Genomic DNA, 17,166 nt, shown 5'->3' with positions numbered 1-17,166 from the left:
TTGCAGAGCTTACCTGTGGTCAGAGACAGAGCGTTGGCATTGTTCAGTTTCGGGAACAGCGTCACTATCACAAACCAGAAGGACACAGTTAGTCAGCAGCAAAAACAAGATGATTTAGATAAAAAAAGAAGGTAGAAGGTCGCGAAGGGTCAAATTCGGCAGGAAACAGAAGGCCTAGAAGAGAGGAGATCCATGAAAGAGGAGGTGAAGTTAGTTGATGCAGTGATGCGAGGAGGGGGATATGAGAAGGATTCAGAGAGGATTCATGGTGGATGAAGGAGAAGAAAGAGTATGTTTAAGAGGGGTTAATTTTGATATGAATTATACACCATCAATAAGTAGAAATGCAACCCTTTGGCAGATTTAAAAAAAAAGGTGTTCCTGCAGATGTTGTGACCAGACATTGGGACATTGTCCTCCAGGTGTCCTTCAAAATATGTCAAGTTGTATTTTTTGGTCTCATTTGGTCTTTTCTAAAGCTGGACTGTGCATATGTAACAAAGGTGTTAGTTTATTCATTGTAGGACACATAAATCCCATATTATCTAATGGTAATGAAGATGTTGTAATATCATATTTATATGTTGTAGTACAACATATGAATATTATATTTGCTTCATTTGAAGCAAATAAAAAATGCATTTCATTTGAAGCAAATAAAAAATGCTTCAAATGAAAGTTAGGATGGAACATGCAAAAAAAGTCATGCTGAAACATTTGAAATAAGATCTGCGTTAAAAATACTGAGGCTTGAAGAGGAACAGTGTCACACATTGTAGGGCGCATATATTCCAATGGGCCCTACAATGACTTAAGAGCAAATCAGAGTCAAAACTAAAGGAGGGGTAGGCAAGGCCCGTGATCCAAATCCAGCCCTCAGGCATAAAACCTTATGCCCGAGGGCTTACCAAATAGGATTTTGAAAAAAACTGCTGTCTGTATTTTTCACATCTCCTGACATCTCCTATTAGGTCATAGATGTACAGCACTAATAGAAAAAAGGTGCTTTGGTTTATAGAACGTGTTTATAGAATCCTTACCCTAGTTTTTTTCTGGAAACACAACCAAATAAAGTAGAATATATTACCTGTTTGTGCGTGAGCCCATGGAAGCAGGGTCAGGCAGAGGAACCACAGTATGGACCCCATATTGGTCCCCGGACACCGCAGATCTGAAAGAACACCGAAGGAGAACAGGGCCCTATATAGGACCAGAGGAGGGGCCAGCTGGACGAATGTGCAGCCACACCACGGTGAACTAACACAAATGTGCATCAGAGAAGGGATCTGCCTTGTTGACACACTCACACTCACATACTCATGTACACACACACACACACACACACACACACACACACACACATGTTGGAGCACCTTGTGGGTCGACCTGACACCGCCCTTTTGGAAAGGTTGTAGGTTCCAATTCATGCTCCCACAACTGCATGATGTCGATGTGTCCTTGGGCAAGGCACTTCACCCATCTCATCTATGTATGAATGTGGTGAATGTGAGCGCTTGAGTGGTTGGTCCAATAAGTGGCTGATGGGACTATTAGTAAGTTCCTGCTCCTTTATCTGAATCTGTATCCTCTATCTCAGGACTTCTTCCACCGCTGACTGATAACACAGTTTGGTACAATAATAATATAATAACTGAAAAACAAATCATAATGCTAGTTCTCTTGACAAAATCTTTCCGTTTGTGCTACAGACTACTATTGTTGCCACAGCTGCCGGACCAATACCAAGCACTCACTCACACATGCCCCTCATTCATGCATAGGCAATGTGAGTGAAGTGCTTTGCACAAGGACACTGCGACGTCATGCACTTGCGGGAGCCTGGACTCGAACCGCCAACCTTTCCATCACAGCATGGGCTCTGGGTATACAGTTGTAGGAAAAGGCATGTGAGATGTGACGAGGTAACGGTAGTGAAAAAATAAAACAGTAAAATACAAAAGTTGATTAAAAAAACATGCACACATACAAAATAATAAAAAACCAATGTGTCTAATATTGTAATAATTATTACAGCATCAGCCGGTCGTTATTATATTATTGGCCTGTTATTACGTTATCGGTTCCTACAACATCACACCCGCTCTGCCCCAGAGTGCAAGTAAAGCCGCTCTGAGACCACCTGTTTCAGTCGGTCTAGACCCGCCTCAAGTGCTGCGGTTGGATTCACACTGACCCAAAAGTGCCTCTCTCAGGTCGAGAGCCACTTTAGGTCAACCTAACTAGAGCCTGTGTGAAAACGATCTAACACATTATTCTATGGCTCAGATATGATTGAGGTTTTCACTATATCACTGCACACTGTGGAATGACAAAATATAAAAATAAATTGAATGTCATTTATAGCTGGGAAAATCAATTCTGCTCCTTCATCAAACACAGTGTCAAAGGTCAAAGATAATTAGAATGTTACGTCATGATTATTCCATGGTTGAGTGAGTGCGTGTGCAAATGTGGAGCGCCGTGAGCACACACCACGCCTGCTGGGACCAGGATCCACATCCTCCTGCCTGCTCTCTGTGCTCCGCTCACTCTGCCCAGGCCCGTCACTGCACACATAAAATAGATGAAAACGTGCATATTTAAAAACACTTCTGTATATGTTCACACCACTCCCATTAAAAACAATAATTTCTTAACCTTGTATTGTGCTTTTCAGGAGTTGACAAGCTCCCAAAGTGCTATACATGCGTTTCCAATGATATCACGCGTAGTTCCGGCGTAAGTACAATTATGCAGTACTACAACAGGTAACAATATCTCTACTCCGGATAAAAATTAAAGATAACTGACAGTGGCATTTTTATGTACGTGTAGTCATTGCTCATGAAGATAACAGTAAAAACACAGCCTCAGAGATACACGTTTATGTGATATAACCAGCAAATGTGGCACAGACGTAGCAGCTCTGTCTGTCGAGCTACAGCAGGGTTTACAAAAGATAGTAAGTAAGTAAGTAAGTATTTTATTGTCATTGTACAAGCGTACAACAAAATAGTGTTCAGGTGTCAGTCCTGAGCTGCTGCGGCTGAGCCGTGCTGCCACTGTTCGTCAACCTGACCCACGTGACCTTGGAGGACGGAGAAACTGTAGCTGCCCTCTGTCTCCTCTGATCCTCTGAAACGGTGCACCGCCTCCTGGGCTTGTCCCCGTCTCAGAGCGTGGTGTTCTGCACTGGTCAGCTCCACCTCGTCCTTCCTCCTCCTCCTGCATAGCTCGATCCAGTCTTTCACCATCTCCTCATTTATCCCTTTTTTGTTTCCTGTAGCTCCTCTTGTGACGCCTTCTCTGTGCTACAAGTGTGGGGCCTCTAGGTGCCTCTTCAGTGTCTCAGAAGAAGATATTTGTAGAGCTCAAATGGGTTTAGCTGATAAGCTAGCAGTTTGTTTACCTTCAAAAAGCTGCTTTCTTCAGGACCATTTTGGACTCTCGAAGTAAACAAATCCTCTAAACCTCCACAAAAACACAGTAAAGACATATAAAAAGGCTGAAAAAGGCAAACAATTCAGCTGCACCAGGAGAGAGGGAGGTCACTTCCTGTTTTCACGTTGCCATAAAGATCTTCACTTCTAAATTTAGAAGCTTCACTTCTAAAATAGAAAACCTTTCTCTGTGATTTTGCACTTTTGCCATGTCAACAGTCTCAGTCTGGGTCAGTGTTTAAGCTGCTCAAGACGTTTAACCGGTTAGCAACTGTCAACCATTGACAGTTGATTCAGTAAACACGATAAACACGTGTGGCCACATGTATGAACACTGAGGAAATACCAGAGGTGGGAGTAAGTCACTAAATGCAAGTCTCGAGTCAATTCCAAGTCGTGAAGGTCCAAGTTCCAAGCACGTCCAAGTCAATTGGTCATGGGGTCAAGTCAAGACAAGTCATAGCTTTTGTCAAGTCAAGTCAAGTCTTTCTTTAGCTGGCAAGTCACCTCAAGCAAACGTCAGCGTTAAGCCTAATTCTTCTTTTCAAAATGTGTTTAATATACTTAAAAATATTGAGTGCTTCCTCAAGTTTTAGCCATTTTGAAAATTTAGGCTAAAATCAAACTTTTTAAAATCTAATGGATTTGGATTTAAAGTCTAATTAATATTCAAATCGCTACAAAATATATGTATTTTAAATGTGCCAGTCTATGTACAAAATTGCTGGGACAGCATTTTAAGGAATGGGGCCCCGGGGGGCGACTTAAAAAATATGAAATATAGTATTTTAAATATGAGATGCTTTTCCCTGCAGTCTGAAAGATAAATATAAAATAATATTTTTATTTTTGTTAGTTTCTGGCAGCCCCTGTATACTCGGATTCGCCCCTGCTCAAAATAGATTCCGCGTAGCCTTCAGTCCGCTGTCACTGGGCTGTGTGCGGATGCGTAAAATAGCCACTAAATGCTGTAAACTTTGTGTGAACGCCTTAAAACACCGAAAAGCCAAGATTTCTGTTGATTAATCAGCTCTTACATCGTCGTTCTGGAGGCTCCGTCTGCGCTGTAGGTCCAGTCCATTGTTTCAAACATTTTCCTGTCCGTAAATCTCCACCTCTTCACTCTGTTTAGAAAACTTTTAATGCACGTATTTCGACGTAGTATTTCCTCCTGCCTTTACGCGCTGTATTGATTAGAAGCGCTGTGTCAGGTAACCAAACAGCTTGTGGCTAATTAACATATGTAAACAAAGATGCGCCGCTTTTACGCAATGCATCCTGATCTTTCGACAGTTTCACTCAAATAAATAATAACTATAAAGTCACAGCAACTCATTGAGAGTCATTGGCCTCAAGCCAAGTCAAGTCAAGTCTCAAGTGACAAACAGCAAGTCCCAAGTAAAGTCAAGTCTTTTTGGAGCTTTGGTCAAGTAAGTCTCAAGTCCAGAAAATTGGACTGGAGTCTGACTCCAGTCAAGTCATGTGACTGGAGTGTCCCACCTCTGGGAAATACTACACATGTTGTCACATGTTGTATCAGAGGCTAGATGTGTGGAGTGTGGTTCAGGGCTTTCAGCTGAGCTGTTGAAGCTAAATGCTAACTGGTAGCATGCTAACATCTGACACTGACTCACTTCTTCACAAAAAAGTGCACTCTCTGGGACCACGTTTTTACTGTTATCTTCTTGAGCAATTATTACAAATACAAGAAAATGCCACTGCAAATCAGTTGTCTTTCCTTTATATCCTTAACAAAAGTGACATGACAGTCATTGTTCATTCATGCTGCTTTCATGTGCTCTGGTAAAGATGATCCTTTCCAGTTGTGAAATGGACTATACCAGTGCATTGTGTTCAAGTGCTTTAGTGAAAGTGAAATATTAAAAAAGACGCAACAATACACTATAAACACGAGAAAAAGTAGTCTACAAACCACTGACCTACTATATCTGCGTTTATCGGTAAAACATATAAAGTTTGACTCTTTTTTTTAATACAATAAGTGGAAACAGAGACGATATTAAAATTGATTAGCTAACTAGCTAAATACATAGTCTTCATATCAATCAGCTGAAAGGCATAAAATGTATTATCGCTGCTCTCTGTTGTGTTGAAAGATCAAAGGTTATCTCATCTGGCGAACTCGGGCATCAGAATTATTTCTCAGTGGAAAATACGAGATGATGTGATGTTCATGTGCAATTTTCCACTCAGCAAGTTGTATTTGCCATAATTACAAGATTTCATGAAGGCAGTATCATTCCATACTGGTATCATAAACCAAGTATTGGTATCGAAAAAGTTGAGTGATAAGTGACCCAGGACACGCTGGTGGGACTATGTCTCCGAGCTGGCCTGGTGTCGCCTCGGGGTCCCCCCAGAACAGCTGGAGGAGGTGTGAGTGGATCGGGAAGTTTGGGCATCTCTGCTGAGACTGCTGCCCCCGCGACCCGGCCCCGGATAAAGCGGAAGAAAATGGATGGATGGATGTTTGTGGTTCTCATTTTAGTTTAGTCGTCTCCTTTGGTTTGTTATTGTAGAAAGCGTCAGAAATCCAAATAAAACATAGTGGTTTTCGTGAGCGCAACATCCCATATACCAGCTCCCTGGAAGGCAGTACAAAAAAAAAACAAGCACACTGTGTTTAGGTAAATATATAGGTAAATATATGTCACGATCAGTGTCTATTCATTGGAAAAAGTTGTAGAACAGCGTGCCCAAAGGGTGCCCAAAATCAGACAATTGTTTTTCACTTGAAATGACACTGAATTATCTGAATTAAGAGAATAACTACTACTAGAGGTTTTATCTCATCTAAGACGAGATCTAGTCAACTCAAACCTTAGGTTTAATCTCTTAATTCATGTAGATTCATCATTTCTTCCTCAAAACGATTATTCTTTTTCCAGTGCACTTCCTTCAAATGCCAGTGCTGTACATAATATATGACCTAATTGGGTGTATTGACAGTATTACTACATTTTTTTCTCCCATGTAACTCTAATAATGTTAAAAGTACTCTCTGATTTGTGTTTGAGATTGATAATGTTTCTCAAAATCATCTTGAGGGCCAGAGGTTCTCTGCTGAAGGGCCGGATTTGGCCCTCGGCCTGACGTTGCCTACCCCTGTCATAGACTGTAAATGAAGGATGGACTCATGGATTCTCCCCTTAACTAGTCCATTTTATTTGATCTATTTGAATGTGAAAACATGAAGTCAGTCCCTTTTGATCGGATAAACTCAACTTAAGCTTCACTGGTTGAGCACACTGACAAAATTACAAGAAAAAGACAGAGAAATGCAAATGAATGAATGTTCATGTGCAGTTTCCTGAGCTTTACATCCCAGGACGGCATAGTTCCCGAATTGTAAGTGCGTTATGAGAGTGTCGGCGAATCAAAGCAGTTTGTTTTGGGTTCTCCCTCGCGGCCACATCCTGATGGTCTTATTGTGCGCTCAGCCTGAGTCACGAACGCGCCCAGTGCTGTTTGACGTGTGTGGGCTGCGCGGTAGGTGGAGGTGCTCTTGTATTTGCAGTGCTTTGCTCAGAGGCACCGTGTCAGGGAGTGTTTGTTTGACCGTGGAGCTCCCTTATTCTCTTTGTCACCCACTTTTAATCTCGGAGGCAAACTCGGAGCAGGATGTGGATGTGGCGCTTATACAAGAATGTGTGCAGGCCGATGATGGATTGTGGAACAGGTTCATGGATCTGAGGAGACGAGATCAGCGAAAACTTGTTTGCGCTGTGCTAGGCTGATTGTAAGAGCTACATATTACATACTTGAATGGTTGAATTGGTCATACCGCCTTTGCGATGCCCAATCCCGTCAGACCTTGGAAGCTAAGCAGGGAAGGGCCTGGTCAGTACTTGGATGGGAGACTGTTTAGTAACACCAGGAAGCCTAGCGAATGTAGTGAGTGAGTGAGTGGTTGGTGGTGGTCGGAGGGGCTGATGGCGCAGACTGGTTGCCTTGCTTCCGTCAGTCTACCCCAGGGCAGCTGTGGCCACAATAGTATGGAGTGAATGAATAATGCAATGTAAAGCGTCTTTGAGTGTCCAGAAAAGCGTTCTATAAAACCGATGCATTATTATTATTATTATTGAACCAGAAAGCGAATTACTGGGGATGCGATTTGTGAGAAAAATACATTTGTGAGAAAAAGCATTATGCTGAACGCCTCTAAACTCATGTCTAGAATTATGCTGGTGTCTTGATGAATCTGTATCGAAAAGAATAAGATTATCATCAGTGGTTCTCAAACTTTTCACACAGAGAAGTATCACCTCATGAAATAGTTCACCTTCCAAGTACCTCCAGGTCTAGATCAAGATCAAATCAGGTCTAAACAAAAGCTAGATGCAACTAACTTAGGTTTAAGCTGGGTGTAAACCCTGTCGATTGCATAATTCTTCAAATTTCAGACATTAGATCAGTTTGCTTCCATAACTTATAAACTTTCCAAAAAAATACAAGCCTAGCATAATTAACATATCAATTAGCTTTGTACTGGGTTCAACATTTATAAGAAATAGTCAATTCAAAGCCCATTTTCCCAAAATGTTTTTTTCTTACATAGTGGCGAAATCGGCACATCAAATAGCGCCTAATTCCTGGTTCAATTTACTTTGCTTTGAATCCAGGAAAACAAGGTGAAATTCAAATCTTGACATTCAAATCTCGTTTTCCAAGGTTTCCAATGTCCTCTCTAAATATTTTTTTTTGTTATTGTAAGTAAAAGAAAACGAAAAATTGGAATGTCGCAACCCCTTAAACACAGCTGCTAACAATAGTAATAGAAAGTATTATCATTGAGATTCTTTCAAATAGAGCTGTAACAAGACATGAAGCTCCTCTTATTGGAAAATGAATAACTCTCTTTTGAAACATTGTGATGTAAAACAAGAAATGGGCAAACTAGACCAACTTTACTGGCATAGGGCTCCGGAAGAAGTTTTATTTAAGATTTTCAAATTTTACATTGATGCCTAAGAAAGTATAGCAGTGATCTGGATAAATCTAAACGGAAATATGAAGTAAAGGTTATTTGGAAATAAATGTATCATTGTGAATGTGCAACTATGAACGTTAAAAAGAACAGTCCCTTTGTCTTGCAACAACATCCTTTGTTCCACGTTTTAGGAAGCTTACTATATATATAAATTTCAATATTATGCTTTTTTTTTTTAGCACCTTTGATTTTGTAAAAGCATACATTTTACTCCTGTGAATTTTTGGACCTTTTGGTTTAAAGTTTGAGAACCCCTGGGTTTGGTTCTCATCTAAACCCAGTAGTAAATGTAAAAGTTATGCTGTGTGCCTTTAAAAAATCAACACAATTGTAACTTTACAGTAAGTAGTTTGAAGTTTCATCTGTGTACCAGTTGTTCAAGAAAGAAGCCAAAAACTGAAATGTTGCAGCACATAAAAAGTTTATTTCTAAAAAGTGAGTTCATCTACATGTGCCTTAAGGGACATGAGGCAGGTTGAACGGTCCGATGGGGGTAGCGCAGTGGGCTTTGATGCAGTCGCAGGCCTCGATGTGGGTGTAGGTGAAGGAGATGCGGGAGCGGTCTGGACACACCAGCTCCACCTTCCGCTCTGAAGTGGACACCTCCTGACAGCACGAGCACGAGCGCTGCAGAGAGGCCGCCCGGACCGAGAAACTGCAGAAACACAACAGGAACCCAGGGTTAAAAGTAGGTCTAGAATCGGGTGACACGGAAGGGCAGGCGCTTGTACATTTCTGACAAAAAAAATGCCTTGTTGTTCTATGTCAAATTGTTATATTTATTCTTTATGCATGCCCTTATAGTCTTTAGTTTTAAAGTTTTCATAGCTTATTGTTATCTATATTGTGTGTTACATGTTTTATGTTGCACGAGTGTACCGAGAAAAAATCCTAGTTTGTGAACCTGTTCTCAAACAATGGCAAAAAAATCTATTCTGATTCTGATTTTGAATACATTTAGTGGACTTTATGTATTGCTGGGTTGCAGGTTCTAAAATGTGATGATGTCACCGGACCCAGTGGGGGGCAGGAGCCCGTTTTTCCAATTAACATTACACTTTCACAAGTCGTAGCAAAAAATGAAAATGTATGAATTAGGAAAATGATCATTAATATCAGTCACTGGAACCATGATCGCTCTGTACAAGACCAAAAATTTCCTCAAAACAAAATAATTTTTCCTCTATATAACAGTATAGGCCCTTTAGAATGCTGTGATGTCGCCTGCAACCCTGCAATATATCTATACTTGGACAATTGAGATTAATCTTCATTCATCACACAGTATCATGTCATTATTTTTTTTTTCTTTTAAGGCCATTCCTTTACCAAAAATATAGGCTCAGATCACAATTTACATTAACACATGTACAATTCATCTTTTTCAATTACAAAGAGTGGTATTAGATTCATTTATGCACAACATACAAACACCCTCATATAAAGAAACAGATTATAGCCATTTTTCTGTAATTCATCAAATTGTGAAAACATGGTGCAAAATTTTGCTGCAAAACTGTCCTTATGTGTTTGTAATGTTTTTTGTAATGTATGGTGTTCTCATGAGATGATGATTCAGCCGGGAGTTTGCATGGTTTTGACAAGCTGTAGTGAAATGAAATAGTTTAATATTTTAAGACGGGGCCCTTAATGAGAAACCTGAATTGTGTCAGCAGCAACAACTTAAACTTAATTCTGCCCAACATGTAAATTGAACTAGATTATGCTTTATATTAGAGCCCGATGACCGATAATAGCCTATAGTTAACATTTAGGTTTCATTCATAGAAATATATTAAAATATGATGTGGGTTTTTCTGTAGCCAATGCCGATTATTGGATATTTTGATTGGCTGATATTTTTATGTCTCATCTATAATTCTGTGTATGATGCTTCTAAACGTGTCAGCATTGATCTGTGTCAGCAGGGGGCGCAGTATGAGGCTGTTTTATTCAGGACATTCATGTTAGGTACTTCAGAGGGAGCTTGTTTGAAAAAATCAGCAGACTCCCAAAAAAAAAAAGTCTATCTCTTATGGCTCCGAAATGATAGTGTACAACATAAAATATATATAATAGGTGCACAAACTTGCGACCCATTTTCACCGTGATGTTGCTCCGCTCCCCTGAGGCCTTACTAAACCATGAGGCTGGAATTTCCACTGATCCTGAGCCCAAGGGTAACAAGCGGCCCACAAGAATAAGACTACTCTCTGGTTGCAGAGAGGTTACTTGGCATGAGAGAGGAAGATACTTACAAAGTAAACGTTCCACAGGCCCCACGGCAGGACGTCATGTTGACCGGCCTCCTGGACTTGCACCCCTGGCTCTCCAGGACTACCATGGAGCTGGACAGGCTGCATGGATGGCCCCTGGGAATACCTGAAAGCACACACAGACACATTTAGCCAAATCCCCTCAGTTGGTTCATGTTATTCATAGCGTTCAGACTTTTGTACAGTTAGAATATTTGTTGTACTTACAAACTTTGCAGCAGCCATCGGCGTCAACACTCTCAGTTCCCTAGGGAGAAAAACACAGATATGGAACAGATCCAGTACAAACATTGCCACAGACAAATGTAAAATATTGATGTCAAAGTAAGAATCAATCGTGATCTATAGTGTAGCCCTGTAACATGTACAGATACAATTCAACAATCTGTTTTTTTCTTTCTTTTTTCTTTGAATGAAAACCTTTTAGTTCTACTTTAGTCATATTTTGAAAGATATTCCTGCTGTCTTGGGTACAAATTTGGCAAAGATGGATTAACAAGTTACTTCTGTGAGATTTTGTGTAGACTAGTGATTATGAATTAAGTGGCCTCCTCGGAGAGAATGTTTATACATAACATTTCTATATTCAATTGAATATAAAATGAGCAGAGAGGCTGTTACCGGGATGCAGTCTTTGGGGTCAAAGGGCGGGCACTTGGTCCTGGCTTCCACGGTCAGGAACTGGTCTCCAACATGGACACACTTGTACGTCACACAGGGGTCGCCAGGGGGGCTCCACACCTCTTCAGGCTGAGCAGAGACACGCGTCAGAAAACAGGCAACATTTTCACACATAACACTATTAGTTTGTTGAGAAAAATATATCATTACGTGAATGAATAATGCAATGCTCAATATAAATCGAAAACATTATAGAGTTATCTGTCACTTGTAGTGGACTTACAATTGAACAAAAATATCCGTTGATAAAGGAAACAAAGTAATAAATAAAAAATATATATAATAAAGTCAAAAATAATTCAGAAAACCTATGTAGTACTATGTAGAGCAGCGATTCTCAACTGGTTTCTCATCGGGATCCCCACCATCATCATAAACTGACGAGTTACGACCCAAACAGTATAGAATTTGTTTTATCTAATATTAAATGCTCATTCAACAATTATTGGAAAATACAGTATTTTACAAGTCTCAAAAGCTGAAATCATAATAAAAAAAAACAATCCAACAATAGTCGCCTTCAGGTAGAGCTTCAATACTTTTTTCAGTAGATAAATATTGCAAGAAATGTTTTCTGGGAAAGGCTGGCGACCCACCTGACCCACCTGTAGAGAAACCGCATCAGCGCTACACTAAAATGAGTGATTTGAAAAATAACATTTACCATCTCAAATCATGTATTATATGAAATTGGTCTATCCTTTAGATTTTGGAGCTATACATTTAACACAGTTTTTCTATTTGAAAAATCGATATTAAAAATGTCATTTCTGAGAGTGTTTCCTATGTCATCTTAAACAGACCTCCAGAATGTGGGAGATGTAGGGCAGATTGACCAGGCAGTGGGTTTGGACACAGATTCCACAGCACTCTCCTGGCTTCAGCTGGTACACGTAGCCCTATAAAGACACACACACACATTAGAGAGCCCCTGGTGTGGAGCGGGATGGACAGCAGCTGGGTCAGTCCTCACCTTAGCGCAATTGGTGTTACAGGGTATGGACACACAATCCAACAGATGCAGGGAGGTCACAGGGTCTTTCTGCCTGCTGCAAACACACCTCTCACACGGGAATCTGGGCACAACATCCCCGACCTACGCAGATGCCAAACACACTGTTATAGTATTTATCTAGCTACACTTTGTCATTGACATTTCACACATTTCTGGTATTTTAAACACACTCCCATTATAAGTCCAGGAACACATTACATATGTTGGTCTTGAGTAAGTGAGGAAGTGCAAGTACTCACCGCATACTCATGGTTGCTGAACACACACACAGGCTTCGGCACTGCAAAAAGGAATACGATGTTAATTTTCTCTTTTACTGCACGAGTCAAAGTGAAGAAAGATTTATGAGCCTCTTACCACACTCGTATTTATCACAGCACACCCCGCTCGTTGTTTTTAAGCTCATTCCAAGAGGACACGAAGGCACACTGCTGCATTGAGTCTTATCACACTCTGTTTGGAGACAGGTCACATTAGTATTCATGGTTTAGACACTGCTTGGGAATTAATGCGAAATGTCAATCAGTTTGCAATCGCCAAAGTCTAGTCTACATCTAATATCAAAGGCTGCAAATCTTCTGAAGTATTGTGTATTGGGAGCAATGATTGAGTGATGAGTCAGGAAAGCTTGGAGGAGAACAACGACAACAGTGCCTTCTATCGATCGCGTCTTAGCTATTGTGAGTTATCTGGCTGGCGTAATTGAAATTTATATTAAAAAGAGCCAGTCCTTTGAACAGCTTTTTGAAATGAACGGATCCCAAAGGCTAAAGAAACGTAGATCCCATCACTAAATTAGGATATGTTTAAAGGGGCTAGATGCAAGTTGGCCATTTTATACTCACTACTGCCACCTCAGGTCATACATGTAACACCACCATGCACCTTCTATATTAAGCTTGTGCATGACGGCAATTTGGACCCGAAGTAACCACTTTTTGAGTGACAGTGCAGGATTTTAGAGGCAGTTGTGGTGAATAGGTCTGGGTTCATACTACACCTTAGGACATGGCTGAAACATGTAGGGGGAGGAAAATACTTAATTTTAACATTTATAAACTCTGTATAGTCCCTTTAAGAATTTTTTCAAAATCCCATATACATACCTCTAACTCCCTTTAATATTTGTGAACACAGGATCTGACTTACCACATCTCTGCCTGGGGCAGCAGTCCACAATGTCAGTGACCAACACTTGTCCGGGATGGTTACATTTAAGGAAAGGCAGCGGGGGGCAGCTCTTAGGCTCACACACAACCTGCAGAGTGTCCTCATCACAGCGGCAAAGCTCACAGCCCGAGATCCATTTGTCATTAGCCTATGAGACAATACGATTGCTCATCAGCACACTGAAACAGCCATACAGTCTACAATGGAAACTTACTTTCTTGAATTTGCCATTTGGTAATCGACAAATTTCTGTTAATGAAGACACAAAAACACTATTAAACCAAGTTCACTGCTCTTTACACATTAAAGTCAGGTGTTTGGGTGTACGGATCTCACCACAGGTGGGCACACATTCGCTGGAGTAGGCGGACAGTAGCGTGGTACCGCTGGGACAGTAGCAGCCTTCAAGTCTTCGGTTTAATAACATAGCAGTAAAGTCATTTCTGGAGTGGATGAACTTGTGGTTAAACCTGGAACACATACAGTAGGGTTAAATCAGTTCTTATTAAGATATCAAACCAAGATACATGAATGGACTTGTTTGGACAGTCTGTAATGTCTAGTGGTGGCATTTTTTTAATCCTGTATGGCAATATTACATTCACTGTAGCAAATGGTCAACAGGTAAACCCAGTATATTTCATTTCAAAGGAACATTGAACATTTAGATCTCCCCAATAAAAAAGCTGAATATATGCTCCTCTTTTACCTGTTTCAATTACAATTTTATTTTTTTTCTTTAATGATTCCTTAATGCTTTCATTGTAATCATTATTTCTCTCATGTGTATAATTTACTATTTGTATGCTGTTACATATTTGTTGTATTGCCTTTGCTTGCTTAATAAAAAAGAGACACTTTACCAGGAGTCACAGGTGGGCTCCACAGGAGGGCCACAGGCCTCATAGACTTTAGGACCGGTACATGTGTAATCTACATTGGCACAAGAAGAAGACATGGATGAATTCAAGACAGATAAGTTTCTTCACACAAAATAATATATTAATGGCTTCATACAAACGATTCAATAAATATATTCACATGCAATGCCTTCCACACATTATATTACATGCAAGTTAAAGTGAAGCATCCTTTTAACACTATGAAAACTACCTCCTCTGTAGATTAATGAAGTGAAGATATTGTTACATTGTACATTTATAAGTTTTATCCCAGACAATTTTGAAATATGACACAACGGCATGTACAGTATATGTTGTGCAAACGATATGATGTATTTTTTAATGTGTGGTTCATTAAGCTGAGTATCAACAATCGACTAATGTTGCAACACATCTGAACTTTTTGCTGTAGGTACATAAACCATAACGATGTGAATGGGACAGTTTTTTCTGTAACACATGAATTACAGCTATTCTTTGCTCTTAGTGATAAGTTAGTGCGTACGGCAGATGCCGGCGGTGGCGCTCCTCCAGTCGATGCACACTCCGGCCTGAGAGCACGAGAGGGCGTACATCTGTAAGCTCAGGCAGCCCTCGCTCTGCTTTACGGAGTGACGGACATCATGAACACAGGCGGTGTGGAAGGGTTGGAAGTCCACTACACCGTGGCAGTCCTCGAACACACTACAGGCGACACGAGCAGACACAATATCCAATAAGAAGCGATATGATGATGTAAAAGTGAATGACCACACATCCAATTGTGATCTTGTAATGGTATGATTCTTTTCTTTTCTTTTAATGGCCTGCTCAATCACAACAACGTGTAAACTAACCAGAGAAACAGCTGAAGTGTGGATAAACTTTGATTAAATGTCAACAAATGAATGGACATTCCACTACTGTTTCATACCTGCTCTTCATTATGTCACAGATGCTGGTATCACGAGGAGGAGGCGTTGGTAGTAGAGTGATATCGGGAGGTGGGTGACAGTATTCGTCTTTGATGTGCCACTCGTGGGCCATTTGCTGACAGCGCTCTCTCTGATTGTCGGGTGTAATGCAGTCGTCTCCGCGATTATTGTTGCAATTTCCTGGAAACAGTGAAGCTTTAATAAAGTAATCTGAAAGGATTGAGTGTGTGAGGTGTGTAAAGAGGCGTACCACACTGCCCCTGGGTGTGACTGCCGAACAGACTAAACGGCAGAAGGATGCTGTAGGTGCGGGCGGAGAAGGTGATCTTGGCCCTGATTTTGGGAATGAGCAGCACCGTGGTGATGCCTGTGGTGGTGATCCGGATCTCTGGATTTTGGTACACACAGCTTACAGGCTTGTCGTTCACTAGGACCTGCAAAAAGAGCTCATGTAAGTTTTTTTGGCTTACAACAGTCTGTCGTGAAACTATCTTATGCACAAATTTTACAGCAATTTAACAAAGAAAGGTTGGGAATAAAACTTATTTCCATTTGAACTTTTAAGCTAAGACAGGACATAGATAGAGGTGCATGGTTGGCACGGCAACAGATTCCTTTCGCACAACTTTGAACAAATTAGCTTTGTTTTCTTCAACCATTAAAATCAAAGAGATATTTTTAACAATACAGTATAACAGTAGAGTTTGAATAATCGAACCTTGATTAATTTTAAGGTTTTGTTGCTTACAGATTTACTCACTGTGGAAGTAGGGGTACTTTATTTTAAAATAATAAAAGTACTGTGTGGTAAAATTAAGTTAACAAGTTCAAAATGAGTACTTCTGGCCTCTAATGATGCTCTTGTCATGCCCATACATGGACATTTTGAGGGCATGCCTTCATAGTACCATAATCAATATGATGTTAATGCCACACTAATGAGGGGGGGCACTACATAGCTTCACATTCATAAAGTTGAGACATCTCTCTTTTAAAGGTGCATTATGGAACGTTTTATGTGATGTTTTTATATATATTGGTGTGTGTTTGATCAGTAACCCAGCAGCTGTACGAGTGGTTGGCATCTGTACTTTCCATCACTGTTCCACAGAGTTAGGGTTAACAATTATGCATATCCAAATCTCAAAGTGTATTAACAGGAGAGCTTACAGCCTATATGCCAGTGTGACACCTCATTTGAAAGCCAAGACCGTCTAGTTTCTAAAAAGAAACTGCGTAAGATCTGTGTGAGTGAAACAAAACTTACAGTTACAGGCTAAGAAAGAGTTTGTGAATGAGGCCCAATACAATGATAATAAATACAAAATATAACAATATGCACTTAAAAAAGACTTGTCACAGTGACCAAATCCCCAGTTTATGTAAAAAAGGATATGATCAGCTCTTACCAGATTGGTGAAGATGTTGTTGGCGTTGTGCTCGCTCATGTAGATCTTGTATTGGTTGTAGAATACAGTGATGGACTGAATGCAGGTGGAGTAGGACTCAGCGCACTTGCCGTTACTGACCATCACGCTGAAGCCATACCGGGGGAACACCTCCTTCACGAGCCAATACGAACAGCTGCCCTGGAAGCTGTAGTAGGTTCCATCGAACGTCAGATAGTGCGGGTCTCCCCAACCGTAACAGAGACCTTCAGATGTAAATGCAGAGACGTTAATAAATCATCCCTAAAAGCTTTAACATGCAGTATTGGCCATGGTGAGTAAGTGAACTGAACAAGTGTTAAGTGTCTC

General features: G+C 40.5%; 1 protein-coding gene across 1 annotated transcript; it reads right to left on the bottom strand.

The window, feature by feature from the left end:
• Positions 1 to 8,907: 8,907 nt before the first annotated feature.
• Positions 8,908 to 16,941, bottom strand: LOC306961680 (intestinal mucin-like protein; the record flags this gene model as incomplete). The annotated part of the gene is made up of 15 exons (XM_079554524.1): positions 8,908 to 9,106; positions 10,710 to 10,833; positions 10,935 to 10,974; positions 11,349 to 11,477; positions 12,212 to 12,307; positions 12,382 to 12,504; positions 12,663 to 12,703; positions 13,573 to 13,741; positions 13,808 to 13,842; positions 13,930 to 14,063; positions 14,457 to 14,526; positions 15,001 to 15,179; positions 15,409 to 15,589; positions 15,660 to 15,843; positions 16,819 to 16,941. The coding sequence occupies 15 exons, from the start codon at positions 16,939 to 16,941 to the stop codon at positions 8,908 to 8,910; spliced, it is 1,827 nt and encodes a 608-aa protein (XP_079410650.1).
• Between the last annotated feature and the right edge of the window lie 225 nt (positions 16,942 to 17,166).

The sequence above is a fragment of the Gobius niger genome (assembly GCF_951799975.1).
Source record: "Gobius niger genome assembly, chromosome: 4".
NCBI classification, from domain to species: domain Eukaryota; kingdom Metazoa; phylum Chordata; class Actinopteri; order Gobiiformes; family Gobiidae; genus Gobius; species Gobius niger.
This window is presented reverse-complemented; position numbering and strand designations above follow the sequence as displayed.